The sequence below is a fragment of the Anguilla anguilla genome, chromosome 7 (assembly GCF_013347855.1).
Source record: "Anguilla anguilla isolate fAngAng1 chromosome 7, fAngAng1.pri, whole genome shotgun sequence".
NCBI classification, from domain to species: Eukaryota; Metazoa; Chordata; class Actinopteri; order Anguilliformes; family Anguillidae; genus Anguilla; species Anguilla anguilla.
Window position 1 is genome coordinate 47,448,415 of NC_049207.1, and position 20,403 is coordinate 47,468,817.

Sequence of the window (20,403 nt, forward strand, 5' to 3'; positions counted from 1 at the left end):
CCCTATTAGTGCGCCTCATCCCCCCCTTCTCTCTGCCAATCCAATCATCCCATTCCATAATATGGAACGGTTTAGTGCAATGTCAAGTATTGCTGACTTTTTTTTTGGCACTGACAATACTTGGCCACCATCTGTGCATCACAACAGGAAGGAGAGCCGTGAGTTTATCGGGAACATTTTACATGTGCTTTCCTTTTCAATAGCTTATTAGCAATTTTAATAAGTGCTTGGCCGACAGTTAGGCTGCAGATGCTGCTCAGGTCAGGTAGCTGAGGGAGGGGCTCCACCCTTCTTCCTCTCCTGGCCCCGCCCAGATTGTACCCCTGTGGGGGGGGTAGGGGGTCAGGGGGACCTGAGACCCGCAGCACCAGTGCTCTTAATTGCTGTGGACCCACGGTCTGTAAACCAAAAATCCCTTTCTGGAAATTCGGGGGGGGGGGGGGGGGGGGGGGGGGGGGGGGGGGGGGTGGGGGGTTGGGGGGCGGTTAGCTGGTTGGGTGGGTGGGACGGAGAGGTGAAATGGACAGGTGCAACCTTTTACAATGACCTTGTCTTTGGATTTCCCAAGGATGCATTTCTCAAATATGAGAACAGATAAATTATCAGTAGCACTCCTGTCCATTTGCAGCAGAGCATATATGATGTGATGTGTAATGGTGCAATTACGTCTGCAAAGTAATGGCTGCCAATTGGCTGGAAACAGATGGAAAATTACCAATTGGGTCCTGAGGGTTGGAATGTCAATAGAATGTTGAGGGTCTCCACAGTAATTGGTGGGCATTGATTGACAAGATTCCTTCTGCAGTCAGGATATTAACAAAAACTGGTAGATCTGTTTTACTGGTCTTCATCAGTATACAGTCCCACACCTACCCCACTCTGTGTACATTATTGATTACCACATTACTCGAATCTGAGAATCACAAATTTCACAGAAGCATTTGACCGGGTGAGTTCTGCTGAAGTACAGAAAGCCGTTGTTTGGGAGTGAAGTTTTGTTGCCTGGCTTATCATGCTTGTAACAGACCACTGGCCTTTACTGTGGCTTTCCATTGACTAATACACCAGAGAGCACCGACAACTTAATCCAGTTTAATTACCTTTGACTTCCTTGAGCCCCCCCATTATAATTTACACTGTATGATTCTTTGGCTGTTATTCTTTAAGTTATTTTAAATAATAAAGCTGGCTTGTTTTTCCTGATATTTATCGTATTGCTGTTGGTTACTCCAGCGCTTGAGAGAAAACGTGTGCAGTGGATTGTGTTTTGGGATGAAATCTGAAAACTTTCCGCAAGCGTCCGCTTGCCTTAATCCCATGTGAATCCCTGGTTCCCCAGCCCCCCCCCCCTCCCCTGTTTCTTTTGGCTCTCGATTACAGGGGAATCAGAAACCCAAAAGTGGAAAGAGCACTGTTTTATTTCACTGGGTCTTAATGGAGCATGTTGTGCTATATAACCTTTCCTACCGAGGGGATATTCTCTTCCGTCTTTCAGCAGAATTCTCAGATGTTGTGTTACTGAATACGACCTCTTTAGGAGGTGCTGAAGGCTGGGTCCCGCACTATGGGAATATAAAAGCGAGCACTTTTGGTCGCATTAACCTTTTTTTAAAAAAGTTTTATTGCTGCTTTAATACATTATGAGAACTACTACATTAGTGGTTTTCCTTTCAATAATTCAAGTCTGAATTATTATTGTATTTTTTTAGTACTGGCATCTGATGTGGTCTTGTTAAAATGACTAGGCTCGTGATCTTGTAGACGATGGCTGCTTTTCTTTATAATGTTTTCTTGGTGCGGGTTGGCTGTGTCTTTATGTGGGGAAAGTACCATTGTTAGTCACACTCCGATAAACACAAACAAAAACTTCAAAGAAGCTGAGATGGAACAATAATTATTTAATCATGTCTGTTGCATCGACGTGAAGTACAAGACTGCATAACGAAAAAAGTAAATCTTTAAAGTATCCTTATGTGGAAATGAATGATTAGTCTTTATTTAACTAAATTTGACTGTGTTTACTCAATTAGCTACTATCAGTTAAATTAGCCTTTTTGAAAGCCTTTGAAAAAATATCCCCCTTGTGGTTTGCATACCACAGTGGCTTTCTGTCTGTCTCTGTCCATCTCTCTGTCTGTCTCTGTTTGTCTTGATCTGTTTGTCAGTCTGTCTGCTACTGTTATACTCTATTACTCTACTTCCAGTGTATGTATATATATGTGTGTGTGTGTGTGTGTGTGTGCATGCCCCCAAAAAAACTACACAAATCTTTTCCTGGGTGGTTTCACCTCCAAAGTTTGACAGGCGTACTGCAAAGCAATGGCCGAGTGCATGATTAAGTTTTACCGTCATCGTCCGTATTGTGCCGGGATTAGCCGAAGCTCTTTATGGGGGAACGTCGGGCTGGAATCGCCGCGCTGCCGCTTTTTACTGCCGGCTCCAGGTGTTATCTCTGGGCTTGTGTTTGGATCTCTGTGCTATACAGTACAGAAGAGAGTCTGTGGGACCGGGGGGCCACCCCTGAATGGGGGGCTGCTCGCACTCCGCTCTCTTTCCGAACAGAGAGACACGTAGAGGGGAAAAGACTCCCTGTCGTACAGAAATATTGCCAGAGCATGTGTCATCGATTTGGAGTTCCCAAAATGGGGGTGAATGAGGGGTATCCCAGAGTGGCCAAAAGCAAATAATTATTTTCCCCTTTTTAAGAGTGTTTTTAAAAAAAAGAATATATATATATATATATATATATATATTTACGTATTTCATAAATTACACTGCTGTGGAGGTGAAATGAGTCTTGTCTGGTTTGTGCACCCTTGGTAAAACTGTGATCCTTGTCGCTATGTATTCATGTTGTATTAAATAGTTACATGCCTTGTATGGATCCATAACATGGTGACATCATGGCTAAGACATGCTTCCATGAGCCCGTGGTTTAAATAGTTTCTGTGTCGCAGGTTGTTTCTGTGTAGTGGTGCTTTGGATCGAGGTGTATTTAAAAAGTTTTAAAATGTTGTATTGTGCAGTTCAAAACGTTGTATCGAAGTGCATTTCTGGGGTTTTGGAGGCCGAAAAAGTTGGGGAAACCCCTACCATAGATCTCTGCCATGGACAGCTGATGGCGATATGCATGTTTGTGCCCAGTCGTGCAACCACCTTTCCGCTAACCCGTAGCTCTCCGTCACCATGAGATGAGAATGAGTCACCGGCTTACCGCAACGGGGGAAAGCCCCGACAGGCCTACCGCCAGCCGGGAGTCAGTGCGGAACTGCCCAAAATGGCCTCTGGTCACGTCTCCTAGCACCCGACGCCTTCCACGTGAAATGCACACCGCTCGCAGTGACAGATGCATTCTGTATATGGCATTCCAGCCGGACTGGGTTTCAGTCATTTGTTATCATCCAAATGCCCCCCTCCATCTTTAGCTAGACTGACTTAGATTAAATTGACTGATTGCTTGGGGGGTCTTTCCTGCTTGCAAGTTTTTCGCTGACTGAAACAGAAGATAATACTCCTCTCCCTCCAGATGTTTAACGTCTACGTTTGACCGGTAACAACAATGGAAGAGACGGTTTTTCCTAATTTGGGGCTGTGTGCTTATGGTGTGCATTCAATCGACATTTTTGATTATTAGCCTACATGGTGGGCTTGCCTTTGTCCCATGCTCAGTGTCTTCCATTTTGGCTCAACATAGGGTTGCCTCAACTGTGAAATTCACATCTTCTCCCTGTGCAAATAGGTCAGTTGATACCAAATGGAGCTCTTGGTCCGCCATTTTGGTTCAACTTTCTTTTGCATGCTTTCAATTGACTTGTGTACAGTAAACTGCCCAACTTCCCACTGTGGTTATCAATTCTCTGAGCACCATTTGTCTCTGTTGTTGTAACTGTGATTGGAACAAGCGCTTGAGAGTTAAAGGGTGAGGAAAGGGGCTGGTTTTTTGCCCGCTTTCTCTGGCTTTATCTGGGCCGTTTGACAAATCCGACTGGTCTCTGTCATGACCCTGGCCTGTCATCGATGCCTGTCACCACACGGGTGCCTGACTTGTCCACAGCGATCTGTTTTTTTCCGCTGGGACAGCTGCTGTGTTCAACCATGGCCTGTTCGTGCAGACGGCAGTCTCGGGCTTGGATCCATGTCCATGACTTTGACTCACAACTGAACGTGGGCTGTTTCATGTCTAACAATAGAATTGTGGAGAATATAAAACTGTTCTTTTTTTATACGTTTGCCAGCACGCCATTGCAATTCAGTTGCGTCTGGGTTTTGAACCAACTTTATTGGGTGTTGAGTCAGGCGACATTTACAGTGTGGAGAGCTGGATGAGAACATAGAAAATCCGAGATCACATTTATCTGCCATTCAAGGCAACGGTGAGACTGATGGTAATTAAATTCCGGCTTTGGTCATGGCACTGAGAAGCATATATCATCTGACAGTCCAGGTGTTTGGGTGAAGTGAGATACATCTGGCGTATCGTAGAGCGGGACCTCTGCGCAGGGTTTTCGTTTTAATCGCGCCCTCACGGGGAAGTATGGTCTTCGTGTGATGTATGAGTGGTGATTTGTGGTGCAATGCGCTGAGCGCTGAGCTATGAATAGCTGGTGACTGATTCTGACACATGTACAGCTGGCTGACCGAGAGCGAGGGTTTCGATTCGGGTTTTGGGGGTCTCGTGCACACGCGTCCCGGAGTGGGTTGTCCCTCCTTAACTCCGCCGAGCGAGTCGGACTGGCCCCAGCTGCGTCTCTTCCGCTACGCTTCTCGTCGAGTGGCTGCCAGCCACGTGGTGGAAAGTTCGCGCTTGCTGCGACTGTGCTGATCATATGGTGTGCTGTTTCAAGAAACCGGCGCTTTTTGTCTCACATTTTCCATACCGCTAGATACAAAAAACTATGTAGCTTTTCATTCACGCGTTCCTGTCAGTTAGCCCACTGCACTATCTGAGAGCTAAGACCAGTTTCAAAATTCAACTGCCATTTTTGGCATTGTGTTGTATGTTAGGTTACAGAGTATGCATCTCCAATGAGGAAAGGTGACTATACCTGAAACTTATCCCTGGATATTTACGACCTTTTTGGTGACCGGTCAGGTGAGCCGGGGGGATAGGAAAGCTGCTGACGGGTGATGGTGGATGTACCTGAAACTTAGGCTGGGATGTTTGCCAACTTTCAGTGACCGGTCAGTTGACCTGTCAGTGGTATTCCAGGTCATCACCCAAGGCCATTTGAGACTCTGAGAAACTGCTTAATGAAGATGTTGGCTTGTATTCAATCAACATTTGTCCTTAACTTTGACCTACAAGTAAATACTAGCCGTATGCTTTTTATTTGCACACTCAGTTTGTGGAGTTGGCTTTAGTGACTAATGAAGCTTAGCATATCCACAGCATTTAAGCCAATTTATAACCACAATACCACACAATATCAGATTGGGGATCACATATTTTATTTAAAACATTCAGACTCTTTTGGCACATGTAAAAAGTCCTTCTGATTAATGACCATTTCAGAAAGAGTGTCTGTTTTTACCCAGGGAAAAATTCTACCCCGTGGCCGTACACTTTGGTTCGTAAGATGTTTCACTGAAACCCTCAGGGGATCTGCAGGAAGTGTTTTCACTGGAATCTTAAGTGATCTAAAATGGCTGAAAATGCCTGTTTGACCCAGGCGTACCTGATAGCTCCAGTGGGACAGAGCCATTTGTGTCGAGCCCCTGCGGAATCCCAGTGTTAGCTGGCAGCTGAGGTAGCCGGGCTTGGAGTTGCAGTGTCTCGTTTTTTGGGTTCAGTTTTGTGGATCTGGCCTGACTGGGCTAGTCAGAACCCCACTGTGGGGCCTCACTATGAGATCCCTCTATAAGCCATACTCACCTGGGACTGCTTAAGGTCATGGCCATATGCAGTACATATATATTTTTTATTATTCACTGTGTTGTGCTGTGTATCTTCAAACATGAATGGAAATGAACCACCCTTCTAAACCTGTCCAGAAATGCCATTGGTACATGGCATGAAAAATAAATAAAAAATAAATAAATAATTCAGCAAGATTTATATCTGGAGTTAGAATGTAATCAACAATGACCAGTAGTACACAAGGGTTGTAGATTATTATTTTTTAACAGAGAAACATTGTAAAAGGGATATTATAACAGAAAAAATCTGGGCTTGGGCAGATTTTTTGAATGTTATAATCTCCCAGCCGGCAAAAACCTTGGCAGCACAGTGGATGGTTTCCCCTCTTCGTGTTCGACCTTTCTTCCGCTTGGCGTTAGGGTCGGCCTTAACGCTTTTCCTGCCGGCGTGTTGAGCTGTCTGCGTGACGGTCATAAGAGCGACCTTCTTTTCTGGGGCAGGAAGTTCACCTGTCTCTGATGTGAAGAACACAGCCAGATTAATTGGCACCCGAAAGTCAGTTTTCGTTTTTTCTCAGTAGGCCACGGTAAAAGAATGTTAATGAATTTGGTAATGAAATGAAATAAATGTTTCCGGGTGTTTCTCATCTGGCCTTTGCATGTCATGCAAAGGTGGTTGAATACAGGTTTTCAGCTCGAGTGGTGAAACTTCTCATCTTTCAGATGGCAAAGAAAGGCAAACACACACACACACACACACAGACACACACACACACACACACACACACCCCACCCCACCCCACCCCACGTTAATCTTGGCAGTCTCACGGTATGAGTAGCAGCTTATTCCCTGGAGAGGGAGGATTTGAATGTAAGTAGATGTTTAAAAGGTTTTCTGCGGTTAATCTGGTGTGATTTAATCAGTATCATTATTGTGCCAGAAAACAGCTTTATTCTCTCAAGTTACAAAGATAGATCATATGTACAATTGACCTGTGGGATAGCAAGAGAACAGATGTACTATGCCATAAAAATACAATGTTCAGCGTATTCCCTGCATATGTGAAAAATATGATATTGTTTGTAGCTAAATTAGTCATTCAGTGAACACAGTCTACATTTACACAGCTTGGCACTTGGCAGTTGCCTATTTTGTCTGAAAACTAAGCTCAAATCTGAATCGTTTTAAACAGCCATGCAAACTGAACGTCTCAAAAAATCTTCTGTGACATCAAAATAATCTTCGATTATCAAAAAAAGACAGAAATAAAATAAATCAAGTTTGCTCTTCTTGCACTTACTGTCTCCTTTGAGTCTATACGTTCCTCTCTGGGGAATTACTGTACTCTGATCCCTGAGCTTTGCACTTGTGTTTCCGTTGTAAGTCACTCTGGATTCGAGAATCTGCTGAATGACAGCAGTGTAATGTAGGTCTAACGCTTTCAAGCATTACTGAGCCGAAATCCGCTGTTGTTTAGGAATCATGTGCTGCTCTGTGGGTTCCTCTGTAATTGGGGGAGATTGTCTGGAATCCAGCAAGCATGAAGTGCTTTTTTATTTTATTTTTTTTTTTTTTTTAATATTCCCTAAAATTTTGTGAGGCCTTAGTCGTCATGCTTGAGATGTAGTCTTATTAATATCACTGCTGATTAACATTGAGCATGGCTTCCCAATCTGCACACACACCCCCTTGCCTACTTTCCACCTGATCTCTTAACCAGCTAATATGGCTGGGATGAAAACCTGCATGCAGAATACATGATGCTTCCTCACTGGTTTTCTACGCAGTTTACACATTTACACAGGGCTCTACACTAACATTTTCTTACAAGGAAGGAACACATGCTTCTAAGTTAAAAAATCCCAATTAGTAGATGTGTTCCTAAATAATTTTTCCAGTTAGCACACATCCATTTTCAGGAGCTAATGCTCTTAAAATGGGGGCACTGTATGGCCCTGTTACACTTCCTGTGCTCAGTAAAACTCCTTTTCAATTGAGTGACCACAGGCTGCAGTGTTGAACAGCAGACCATCTGATGGCTCTAAAGCAAGCGCTGAAATAATACTACAGTCATTTCCTCCCAGGGAAATTCCTCATCTACTGTACAGGTCATGTGACCTTACCAGGCAGATGATTAGTTAATGGCCATCTTGCACAGGTATGTCCCTTAGAAGTGTATTTGCATTGGTGCAGTTTTGTTTTGGGGGTCACAAATGGCGTTATGCATCGGTGGGTGGGCTGGGACAGGGAAACTTGGGAGTGTCTGAACCACTGTAGTTTACAGTGTGAGGGTGCGATTTTTAAATGAAGGAGTTACCTGTTAACCTTTTACTATGGTCTGTTATAAGATGACTCATTTACCAATAAGGTCCATAGAAACTGTTGAAGATTTTCCTTTAAGGGTCTTGTGTAGTGTTTTTTTTTTAATGTTGTATAAAGAAAAACTGTGGGAACCCTGAAATTGCTGTTGTATTGTGGTTAAACCATTCAGCTGGAAATGCAGAAAAAGCCGTTTGCGGGTTGGAGCTAGTTCTGGTTCTGGTTCTGGGGCCTGGTTCTGCCGTTGGCAGGGTTTGGTGCCGACGGCGGTTGGTGCTCTTCGCGGCGCGACAGCTCTGATGATCGAGCTCGTGAGCGCGGCTCGGATAATCGCGGAGAGCCCAGGACTGTCCTTCGCTGCGGGAGAGGCCTGTGCGCATGAGGGCAGGCCTTTTCGTACCGAACTCTGAAGCGTTTCGCGAGAGGCCACAGCTGTTCTTGGAGATTAAACTCGAGATATTTTTCTGTAAATGTCATAAAAGGTCAACAGAGAATACTGTACCATATTTTATTGTAGAAACTAAAAAAGCGTATGTCTTTGCTTCAAAGCGGGATAGCGGACGCAATGAAAGCCACATTTTGTGTGTTAAAATGACATAGTTGCTTGAGGGGGCTACAGCTGTAATTTAGGGTATTTTGCAGGTGCTGGCCTTTGAAAGTATTGATATGTAACTTAAAATAAAAAGGCCACAAACTCCACGCCCTGTTCTAATTTGAGGCACCTCCACTGGTATGCGTTTCCTCCATTCTATCAATAGCATCTGCCTAAATTAATAATAGCATAAAAGATGGTTTAATATTCATATGTTTGTGTATGTAATCATAGGTAGGTGTGGAAAGTCCGGCTCAACATAAAGACTCAAAACTTCTGGTGGTAAATTTGTCTCTTCTGTATTCTTTATAGCCTGAGGTTTTTTTTTTTCTTCTTCTTTGTAGTGTTGGAGTATACAGAAGGGTATACTTAGCGAGCGTTTCAGAACGCTTGGCCCGTTTTTAAAGTCATGGCTGGGGGGCGCCCGGGGGGGGGGGGGGGGGGCGTATTCCTCCAGCGTGACAGGGTTAGCGAAGGTAAGTTTTGAATGGGTAAAGGCCCTGGAGGCCAGGGAAGTAATTAGCAGGGTTTATATTGTCTGCGCTGAGGATGGCTTAGTGCTGGTGTTTGTCAGGTCTGTAGTCCAGCACACTGATTTAGTGTGTGACATTAGCGCTCAACCCCCCCCCCCCCCCCCCCCCCAATGATAGGCCACCATTTGGTCAGCAGTTGTAAAGGTGTAGATCTCCCAGTGTGATTGTTCACTATGAATTTTTTTTTCTGAAGATGTTTTTCGCCACTGACACGCAGACCTGATTCAAAGAATTTTTCCCCTTCTGACACTCAGCCCTGTTCCAAAGCTGCTGTTCACCACTGACACAGAACCCTGGTCCAAAGCTGTTTTTTTTTTAGCACTGACACAGTGCCCTGATTCAGATTTTCAACCACTGACACACAGCTCTGATTCAAAGCTGTTCAAAGCCCTGATTGAACGGGATGAACCACCCAACAAACCCCCACAATACAATCCCTTGACTCTTTTGCACTCATAACAGGAGAAACAACATACATTTTCCATGTTTGGGTGAGGTAGATGCAACTCTGTTCAGCTATATAATGAAGTTTCATGAACAAGAACATTTGTGCTAAAACTGCATCTCACCTGCATCGCCCAACTCACCTTTTTCCTCGCTAGTTTACTGAACGTTCAACCTCTGCGTTCGGGTTCGGACTGGATTTTCTGCACAGTGGAAAGTATGCGGAATAATCCCGGCAAAAAAACAAAACAAAACAAAAAAACTGCACTTGCCACAAAGGTGAACACAGGTAATGAAGTCCTACCTCTCACCCTTGGGCTAATTTCCTCTCTTCTGTTGTCTTGTCGTCATGTGGAAAGAATCTTTCCGCTCACGGTGCGAAGTGTTGAGACACATAGTGCGTGCGGGCGTGAGTCTCCTCTCATCTACGGGTCACACCGAGTGAATAGATCCAAATTTTCATTTATGTTATTTTTCTGTCGTACGGCTTGTTCACATTCACCGTTAATCCTTGACCGTCCTCAGCTGCATGTGTTTTTTTTTTTTTGTGACTGATCGCTAGTGGGAGGGGGCTTTGCTTCGCGACGTTCGACTTTAAACGGAGTCCAAAACTGTAAACTGTTTACAAACTGCGTTTTGTATGCAATGCTTCTCTTTGTATAATATCCTGTCTGCGTTAAGAGCACTGTGGGATTTCCAATAGGCATTTTAAACCGCTCGACGCTGGCGTCCACACTTTGTGTACATGCCCTCAGATGCACTCTGCAGATGAGGGATGAGGTTCCAAAGAAGCTTCTCTGGTTGTGTGGCTTTGGTGTGTTTGTGTATATTGCATTCAGGCATGCACCGCTGTTCAGCTGACCTGACTTTAAAGGGTCTGTCCCCACAGCTTTGGAAAATTTCAAAAGCCTTGCTAGAGCAAGCTGGCTGCTGACTTTTTTTTGTTTCAAAGACTTGTATTAGTTACTGTAGATTTTGCAGTAATAGCTGTAACTTCGGAAATATTAACTGCAAGGTATTAAACATATTTTTTTCCAGTGGATTTTTTAAGGTTGCTCTCAGTGGTTGTGTCTCTCTTTTGCAAATGTGCATCATGTAATGTTGTTTTCTTTACCTTCGCAGATAAACCTTTGAAAAGTGAGTTTGTTCTTCAGAGCAACGGAAATGTCGGAGAAGAATTGCGCTCCATTCAAGAAACCATTGAAACGCATCATCCAGGGCTGCATTCTCTACACGGGCGAAACCAGTCGCACTCCAGACAGAAGAGGTTTCTGTCCTACCCCCGATTTGTCGAACTGATGGTGACTGCTGATGCGAAAATGGTCAGACACCACGGACATAACTTAGAACACTACATCCTAACAATCATGTCAGTAGTAAGTAAAATATTATTTTTTAAAACTTATTAAAACTCTTTTGTACCTTTCTTGTGATATTGCAACTACTGTTACAGCTATCAATTACTGTATTTTGACTTATAAAACTTTCTCTTTTTTTAACTGAATTACTAGTCTCTGCATCTGGATATTTGTTGCGACCTTTTTTGATTCACAGAAAACTGTACTAGTTTAGGAGAGACTGGAGGTATGCACAAGAATGAAAGTTACCTTTCATAAAGGAAACTCGTAGTCAGTGTAAGAACTGACAACTGTGGGATTTGTGCAATTGCCAAGGAGTGTGTTTTTTTGTGTGAAACTACCTGTACCTGTACCTTCTTTAAACGTAACGCGGGCCTGTGGGTCTGTCTCTCTGTATGTTTTACTACACAACTTTCCCCTGAGAAACCTAGTAAAACCATTCACTTGCTGTCCAATAAAATCCAATCAAGTTGTCTGCATAGATTAGTCAGTAAAATAGTTTCTTTAAAGTAACCAGTCACTGAGGTCAAAGGTCATAAGAGATGTGTATTGGGAAAGCATGCCTCTAGTTGCTAGGCAATTTATGGCACTTTCCTTGATACAGCACATTTGTGAAGAGTATCCTAGGTGAGAAGAGTTTTAAAATGCACATCTCTAATTAGGGTGGTTCAGGTTTAACATACCTGTGGCCTCAGTCAGAGAGTTCCACCCACACAAAGGTAGATGTGCTGACCTTGCGTTGAATGTTTAACAGTACCCGTAAAGCGCTCTGGCTGCGAGATGTGTTCCTTCCTGCAGATGTGGTCACGGTAGTGGTGCATTACCGGGTTCAGTTGAGCAGCACTCTCTTTTGGAACATGGGAAAGCCGTAACTCCATGCTGACATTTTTACGACTACCTATAACAAATAATTACATCACAGGATAATTATACACACTCACATGCTCACGCACACACACACACACACACACATCTATGGTTGAATTTGATTTTGGCTGGAGAATAGGCTGTTTTCACTGTATTTTTTTAAACATGGCTTGTTAATTAGGACACACCTAAGTTGGCTCTGTTTCACATAACCACGGTTAGAGACCTTGGCCTGGATTCAATCAGCGCGTCTGACACGTCTCGCTTTCCGTCTTACCGACTCATTTTACTTTCCTCCGAGAGTCCGAATGGGTGTCACTGAGAAAAAGTGACGTCGGCGATAATTCTGTCCTTTCGCGGAAAAACGCGGAAAACATCTGACTGTGGTTACTGAGGTTTAAAAAAAAAAAAAAACGTGTGTAAGGCCCCAGCGCGTTGAATTCAGACTGCCTCAGTACCAGCGCGGTCCTTGGATTCACATGATAAGGGGGCGCACTGACTGAAGTCGGGGCCTCAGTAATTTACAGCCTTATTTTGTTAGGAGTACACACCTGCGGGGGTGATGCTCGGGTTTATGGCCGAAGTGCAGCGTAGTTAAATCAGCCGTAGGAGACACGTTGGTCTCGCTCTTGAGGCCCAAGCGCCGCCAATGTGACAGATTTCACCAGCTCGACATGGCAAAGAGGCCTTTACGATGCTGTTAAAAGTTTTCTGTTGAAAAAAAATCATGTGCTGATTTCAATAAAGATGTATTTTAACGAGGAAAATATATTGTTAATAAAAGCTGAATGACTGTTATTTGAAAACTGAAAGGATCTTTCAGTCCAGGCAGGTCATTACTTTTCAGTGTGAAATGTGATGGCATATTTTTTTGACAAATGCTTAATGTATAGCTGTTGAAACAACAGTTGCATGATAGCTATGTGAGCTTTTTCCCTGTAGTCCTTCTGGGGCAGGGATATCACTCTCTCTCTCTCCCCTCTCACTCTTCCTCTCTGCTCTTTATCTTTTCCTACCTTTAATTCACTCACTGTGTCTTCCTCTCTTGCCCTCAGTGTTGTTTTCTCTCTTTCCTTCTCTTTGCCCTCTTACTGTCTGTCTTTCTCACTGTCTTTCTCTGGCTCTCTCTCACGCTCTCTCTCTCTCCTTCCCTCTGCCCTCTTACTGTCTCTCCCTTGCTCTTTCTCTCTTTCTGTCTCTTGCTCTCTCTGTCCACTCTCTTGCCCCCCCCCCCCCCCCCCCCCCCCCCCCCCCCGGGGGGGTTTGTGTTTCCGCTGAGGGGAGTGACAGGTTAAATGTTTATAGAGGGCTAATGGCTTTCCGTAAGGGGGTTGAAATTGCCTCAGGCCCAGGGTGACCAGGAAGATCCGGGGGGAAATCTGAAGCTGTTTTAGCTTCCTACCGAAGGGTGGCGGTTTTGGCCATTGGAAGCCTCCCCCAAAATCTCACCTGTCAAAGCAAATCAGTATGGGGGGCATATCCGACTTCTGAAGGATGTTAAATATAGCGAGTATGGGGAATTCTGGCGGCTCGATATCCTGAACTAAATGTTTAAAGTGTTTCCATGCCGGGAAATCCCCATTCATAAATGTATGAATATATTTGGTGCAATTTGATACTTGAAAATGACTTTCTATTCATTTTTTAAACTCTTTAATGTTTTATGGTACTTATAGATTCTTTATTCCTGTTCCTGTTTATTCATGTTCTTAGAGCCATAGTGTTTGTTGAGTGTTTTGTTGAGTTGGGCATTTCTTCTCTGTTATTTTTTGCAGGTTGCTGCAGTTTATCGAGACCCCAGCGTAGGGAACCTGATAAATATCATGATCGTGAAATTAATTGTCATCCACAACGAACAGGTAAGAAAACCATGTTATTGCAGCTCTGTCTAATTCAGAAAAGCTGCCTGTAGGTATCTTTGTGTTTCCCATAATCCATGAGTGGTAGTTTTTGACTGATTAATTAAGTAGGAATGTGCAAGAATATTTGATTACTGTATTACCACATTGTTCTGAAGGTTGCCTAGCACTGGAAGTATGTGGCCTGTTACCCCACTATACCCCTAGAAATGACAAATAATATTTTAACCTTACTGGTTTTACTGGTGCATAAAAAAAATGTCCATTGCTTTCCAGGTGTGTCTGAAATTCTCTATAGCCAAATCGTTCTGGTAACAGTCAGGTGATTCGAACTGGCAACCCCCCCTGTTGTGGCTGATGAGACCTCCTCTTGTCTCCGTCACAGGAAGGACCTTCGGTCTCTTTCAATGCTGCTACCACACTGCACAACTTCTGCGTTTGGCAACAGAGGCAGAACTTCCCGGACGACAGCCACCCCTCCCACCACGACACGGCCCTCCTCATCACCAGGTTCCTGACCTTTGACCCCGGCAAACATTAATTTTTAGTCTCACTAAGTGCATTATTGAGAGCCCCAGTCTGTAATCCAGAGAGAAATTGGCATTGCCATGGTTTTTTTTTGCATTTACATTACCATTAAGTATAGACCAGACTTCAAATAAATGTATCTGAAACACTTTAAATGTTTAGATGGCAGTGAAATTTGAAAATACTCTTGATAGTTTAGACTTTTCATCTATATGTTACTAACCAATACAGCATGCAGTCACATGATTTGGTTTTATTCTTTATGTAACTGAAGACAGATGGCTCTTATAGAATTGTCAGTAATAATTAAATTGTCAGTAAAGGAATCGTCGCATTTCAGTGAAGACCCTGACCCTAGTCTGTAAGAGACTTTTTCTGTCTGGTCATAATACAGGGAAAAACATTGTGTTTCTTTTTGTCCTTATAGGGAAGATATCTGCAGGGCAAAAGACAAATGTGACACATTGGGTAAGATTAATCACTATTAAAAAAGTAACTAAAACCATCAATTTATTTTATTGCTTTTCTAGTTGCTCAGCTCTTTCTGTCTGTCTATAAAAGTCTAAATGCTGACTACTCTGCTAATTCAGACCTGGATGCAAATACAGGAAAATGCTTTTTTCCTTCACAAGTACAGCTTATGGAGTTACTCGTAGTGGATTGCTGGACTTGCTGCGCTGTTCTGGTAAAGACGAAAAAAAAAAAGTATTGCCTTTGAAAGTCAGAGATAAGGACAAAGGTCTGATAAGGATGAATCCAGGCCTGAGTTTATGAGGATCTGACAGCTGATGCTGCTCCGGATTTAAAGTGTTGAGAGAAAGGGGAGCAAAGGACAAAGTGAATGTGCAGATTCTATAGACCCACCAGATGCTGAGCTCCGTATTCCCAAGTTCTGCCTCCCTCTTGTTAAAGCTGAAGCATTCCAATTTGAAACATCATCTGGAACTTCATTATGGGACAGTTAATGGTCCGAACTGTAATATAGACCCCAAACCCCTGCTAACAACCCAAACCTCCTGTTTCTGCCATGCAGAGAGGAGGGAAGGAACACGTGGACTGTTTAATTTGAGGTAGTGTTTGGGCAATTGTGAGGCTTTATATGCTACTGTTTGTACGCGTCAATGTTTTAAGGAGGCTATCGGTCCTAATGTTCCCCCCCCACTGAATTATATAGACCGACCAGATACTCAATTCCATATTCATAACATTGAAGTTTAGCTCTTCCTACCACTGAAGCGGTAACTGAAGCATTCATTCTTTGACTTCATTCATGGGCAATGGAGGCTTTCAATGCCATAAAGCACCAAAAACTCCTGTTATCAATCACAAACCAGCTGTAGTTAAGAAGCAGAGAGGACAGAAGGAACATTGAAGCTGAGTCTCTAGCAGGTGGTTAGAATCTGTGGTGGGACGCAGCTGGTCGCTGTTTGTTGGCTTAATTCTTTTCAATAAGAGTTTATCCGCCTCTCTAACGGCCTTGTTCCGGTGACCCCTCCCTCCCCAGGCCTGGCGGAGCTGGGCACTATGTGCGACCCGTACCGGAGTTGCTCCATCAGCGAGGAGAACGGACTGAGCGCCTCGTTCACCATTGCCCACGAACTCGGCCACGTGTAAGTACCTCCCAAGACCCCTGGCGCTCTCCGACTCCCCCTCCCCCCCCCCCCCCCCCCCCCCAGCACACAAAAGCCTCCTTATCCTGGGTCCCGGAGCGAACGCAGGTGCACCGCACAATGAAGGCCCAAAGCCTTAATAAGAAGCAGGTTTTTAATACCGGGTCGTACCGCGGCGCAGCGCTTAGCGGGAGTTAACCCTGTGGATTACGGGTCGCTCGCTTCCAGGTTCCCGTGGCTACGGGTTCTGACTCAGAGCTTTTCTAGGCCAGAGTGCCGTGGAAGCATTCCAACCTTTCCGTGCAGAACGCTTAGTTGCATTTGAATTCTACAACGTTGGAATTAATTCTGAGAATTCTAATTCTTATAAGCTGTTTGCTCAGCCCATTGGATGGAAAGCAAGGAGAAAATAACCAATCGTATGTAGCGGACACCAAGAGTCTTGAGGACACGAAAGGACATGAAAACACATGAATGCTTTAATTATTTATCAAGGGCTAAAACTGTTTATATGTTTTATCCAAGAATACATTTTTATTTAATAAAAATAAAAAAATGTGTAGGGTTTTACAATGTAAGAGCACTAGCAGTGAATAAGAAGTGTAATTGGAGTATCATAATTGCATTATTCCTTGATAAATAATGAAAACAACCAGGACTTTTGGTTCCCACTGTGTACCTCCATTTTCTACCCGTATAGTGATAATGAATTTGAAATGTGTCGTTTATCCCGACAATGTATAAACAGGGACAGAATTTTAGGGGTGGGGTCTCAAGTGCTGTTATCTGTTTCCCTGTTGAAATTTTCACCTAGTCTTAATTTCACACACTCCCGGCAGACAGTCCTTTCAGGCCGATGTTCTGTGTTATAACATGTGCATTACTCTGTAATTACCATGTAATAACAGGCCTGTTACCCGTTTCTCAGCAGGGCAGTTTACAAAAACATGGTAAAACACCAGATAGCACATGTAGAGGGCAGCGAGTTCGGAGAGAGAAACCGTGTGAATGCCAGCTTTGTTGACAGATGGCCAAATCGGTGCGTGGTGAAAGGGCTTTTTTTGGGGGGTGGGGGGGTTTGGGGTGTGGAGGGGAACAATCAGCTCTCTCATTCGCTACGGGATCGGCAGCCTCTCGTTTTGACGCACTTGTCGCGGCCGTGCCTGCCCTCCGTGAAGGGAACGAGCGAAAAGAAAAGAAAAAAGGGATTTTTGGTGGGGAGACAAGAATGGCAATTATTCTCATCCCCCTCAGAACTCCGAGAAACATTCCTCCACTTCTCTCTCTCTCTCTCTCGCTTACCCATGAACCCCCAAGGGTACTCCCTCGCTGCCCATTTGACCGCTGGCAGTGAAATTAAGACAAGAGTTCAGACAAGAAATATCCAACAGTCAATTTTATTTATTTATTTATTTTTTTTTACCTTTTACAAATGGGGGATTGTAATCTGCGTATTCATAAACTGTCTAGCCAATGAACGCTTTGTGCTATTTGCTAGTCAGTCTGCTGGTGAATTGCAGTACCGTACAGTGATATAACCCTTCTTACTTCTTGGGCCTAACCTCTTTTATTAACTCTTATCAGTAGTATTATGTGGAGCTTATAACATTCTTTGCTCTCATTTTATATGACAGCTGTTGTTGTATGGGCTAGAGATCTCGTACTCCAGCCCTGGAGGGTCACAGTGTCTGCGGGTTTCTTGTAATGTTTTTAGCAATTAGGCTAAGTGCTTTCAAAGCCAAAATTGACTGCAGCTTGATTGACGGGAATAAGAAAATCTGCTGACGCTGCAGCCCTCCAGCACTGGAGTTTCAGATCCCTGCTATAGTCCGATAATGCGCAATAATAAACCAGCACAGTGAACAGGCACCCCTGTTTCATCCCCAGCTTCCCAGCAACCAGGTAAACGTCCTCCCACCTCCAAACCCCCATAGCAGCCCAGCACACGATGCTATAAATCACACCGTTAATGGTCCTTATGCTGCTCCGCCAACTCAGTATTTGGCTGATGTATGCAGCAAATATTCATTGGACTGTTTCTCGCTAATTTTAAGCCAAAGGAAAAAGACTTTTAAATGGAGTCTCTATAGATGGGAGAATGTAAGGCATTTCCTGGACACTCAAATTTGGACAATCTTAATCTTCTGCCCATTCCAAATGAGTGTCAGTCTTTTTTCCACTGCTGTTTTATTTGGCATGCTGAACATGAATTTCATGAATCTGAATGACAGAGTTGACAGAGTTCAGAAATGTCCGTTTTATTTTTTTAAATCTGAAGGTGCATAAATTCCCCCTGCAGTATCCAACTCAATAAACTGCTTAACAGGAAAAAAGCAGCTTTATCTAAATGCCCAGTACAACCACACCCGCACCATGCCTAGTCCCCTGGTTTGGCACAGTGCCGAGTCGATCTCTCTCTTCCGTGCCAGCATATGGTTAAATATTGCTCGCTGTTCAACACTAAGGATTGTTGGACTTGCAGTTAAAAATTTTTGTATTGCTGCCTCAATGAACTCTTTTGCGCTATCATGTGAAATTGTCGCAGTTTGAGTAATGACGAGGGCTATGAATCTCTAGCGCTAAGAAGTTTAATCCCAAACTGATGTAATGATCTGTGAATACACCGCTATTTAATTTGTCTTGACAGCATCTGGAGCGAAAATAAAAGCGAAATTTGTGCGGCTGGCTCCTTTGGGCTGACGAGCGATGAAGAACTGGCTTCCGTGACATCTGGGCAGTTCTGCTGACGAAAGCGGTTGGGTGTGCCGTAAATCTGTCAGCGTAAAACGCTGATGCGTGATCTGGGGCTCGGTGGTAATCCGGAGTTTGTGGATTGTCGTGATAGCGGAGAGATCATACATTAGCGTAGTGTAAGAATGTGTGTATTTCTGTATTCCCCCCCCCCCCATGCCTGACAGTGGGGATTAGCTCCCTGAAGTTAGCATCCCACAAGTTCTTCAGGCAACAGTGATTATGACCAACATTTGGTCGATGGGGAGATGGGGGGTGGGGGGGGGGGTTGTTTGGTTACGTTCATTAGAAAATTCATTCATTTTTGGTGGTCTGAAGTTAGCAAACTGCACTGCCAGCTTAAGGGTCACGGTCCTTCCGGTGTCGAACGGCTGTCAGCTGTGCCTTAACGCCGTTAATTAACGCGCGTCACGGCAACGCCGTGCCTCTCCCAGCCCACAGACGGGACAGAACGGGACCGCTGCGATCCCCCCGCTCCCTGCCTCCTGTTCACGCTGCGTCACGGCCTCATTATACAGCCCCAGAGTGTCCGGGTTCAGGCCAGGCAATTAGGCCACTCTGGCCCCTGTGGGGTAGGCCCCATACCGGGGGGGGCTGGCCATTTTGTGTCCCGATCCTGCCCAAGTTTCCGTTGGGACTCTGTGTTTTTCTCTGCAGTGAGAGCTTAGCCATCTTGTGCTAAAGTGTGTGTGTGCGTGTGCCTGTGTGTGTCTGCGTGTGCGTGTGTGTCTGTGTGTGTGTGTGTGTGTGTGTCTGTGTGTCTGTGTGTGTGTGTGTGTGTGTGCGTGTGCGTGTGTGTCTGTGTGTGTGTGTGTGTGTCTGTGTGTGTGTGTGTGTGTGTGTGCACGTTCCTGCTGCAGGTTCAACATGCCTCACGATGACAACCAGAAGTGCAAGGAGGCGGGGATGAAGCACCAGTACCACGTCATGGCGCCCACGCTCAACTACGACACCAGCCCCTGGTCCTGGTCCAAATGCAGTCGCAAGTACATCACTGAGTTTCTCGAGTAGGTGTCTTTGTGCACTCTATTGTCTTTGCGATCCAAAACTACACTCTGTGGAAATGACAGTGACCCAATCAAGTTATTTTGTTATTTATAAAAAGAGAGAAAACAAGCCAAAATATCTATTTTGGTAGTCTATTTATTGAATTTGCTTGTAATGTCATTCGTCACTCTGCTGTTTTTAACTGACTGCTGTTGGCTGTCTGTCTGCATTCGAGCAAAAGCTGTGATCCTCTTGCCATTGGCTTTTTTTTTTCGCTTCCTGTTTTAAGAGTATAACCGCCTTTTGGTGACTTGACTGGCCATTCTCTCTCTCTTTCCCCCCTTCTCCCTCTCCCTTGCACTCTCTTTCTCTCCCCCCTCTCTCTCTTTCTCTCTCTTCCCTCTCTCTCTCTTTCTCTCTCTCCTCCCTCCTTCTCTCTCTCTCCCTCCCTCTCCCTCTCCTTCCGCGGCTGCACTCCAGTAGAGTGACTCTTGAGATGCTAGACAAACAGTCATTTGGCCGCCCGCATACTTTCCTGGTTAAATCGGTAACTTGGGGCAACCGGCCTTTCAGTGGGCCCGGAGGCAGGGCCGCGGCCACCAGCTCCGGCGCTGGGTTTCCATTTAAGACGGGAAATGTCAGTTATAATTAGATTTTCCCTGGACGTGACCCTTTGATCTTTCCCTCTCCCTTTTGTC

The 20,403-nt window shown here is 44.5% G+C and overlaps 1 protein-coding gene across 2 annotated transcripts in view; it reads left to right on the plus strand.

Annotated features, from left to right (window-relative positions):
- The window catches only part of LOC118232304 (A disintegrin and metalloproteinase with thrombospondin motifs 20), a 92,825-nt gene that overhangs the window by 8,896 nt on the left and 63,526 nt on the right, over positions 1–20,403 (plus strand). Inside the window, exons 4-9 of one of the 2 annotated variants that reach the window (XM_035427190.1) lie at positions 10,868–11,121; positions 13,746–13,829; positions 14,215–14,339; positions 14,785–14,825; positions 15,862–15,967; positions 19,579–19,725. In XM_035427190.1, the coding sequence (XP_035283081.1) occupies positions 10,868–11,121; positions 13,746–13,829; positions 14,215–14,339; positions 14,785–14,825; positions 15,862–15,967; positions 19,579–19,725 (757 nt within the window). Of the gene's footprint in view, positions 1–10,867; positions 11,122–13,745; positions 13,830–14,214; positions 14,340–14,784; positions 14,826–15,861; positions 15,968–19,578; positions 19,726–20,403 lie in introns of those variants that run through there. The other variant, XM_035427191.1, reaches the window with a different exon arrangement.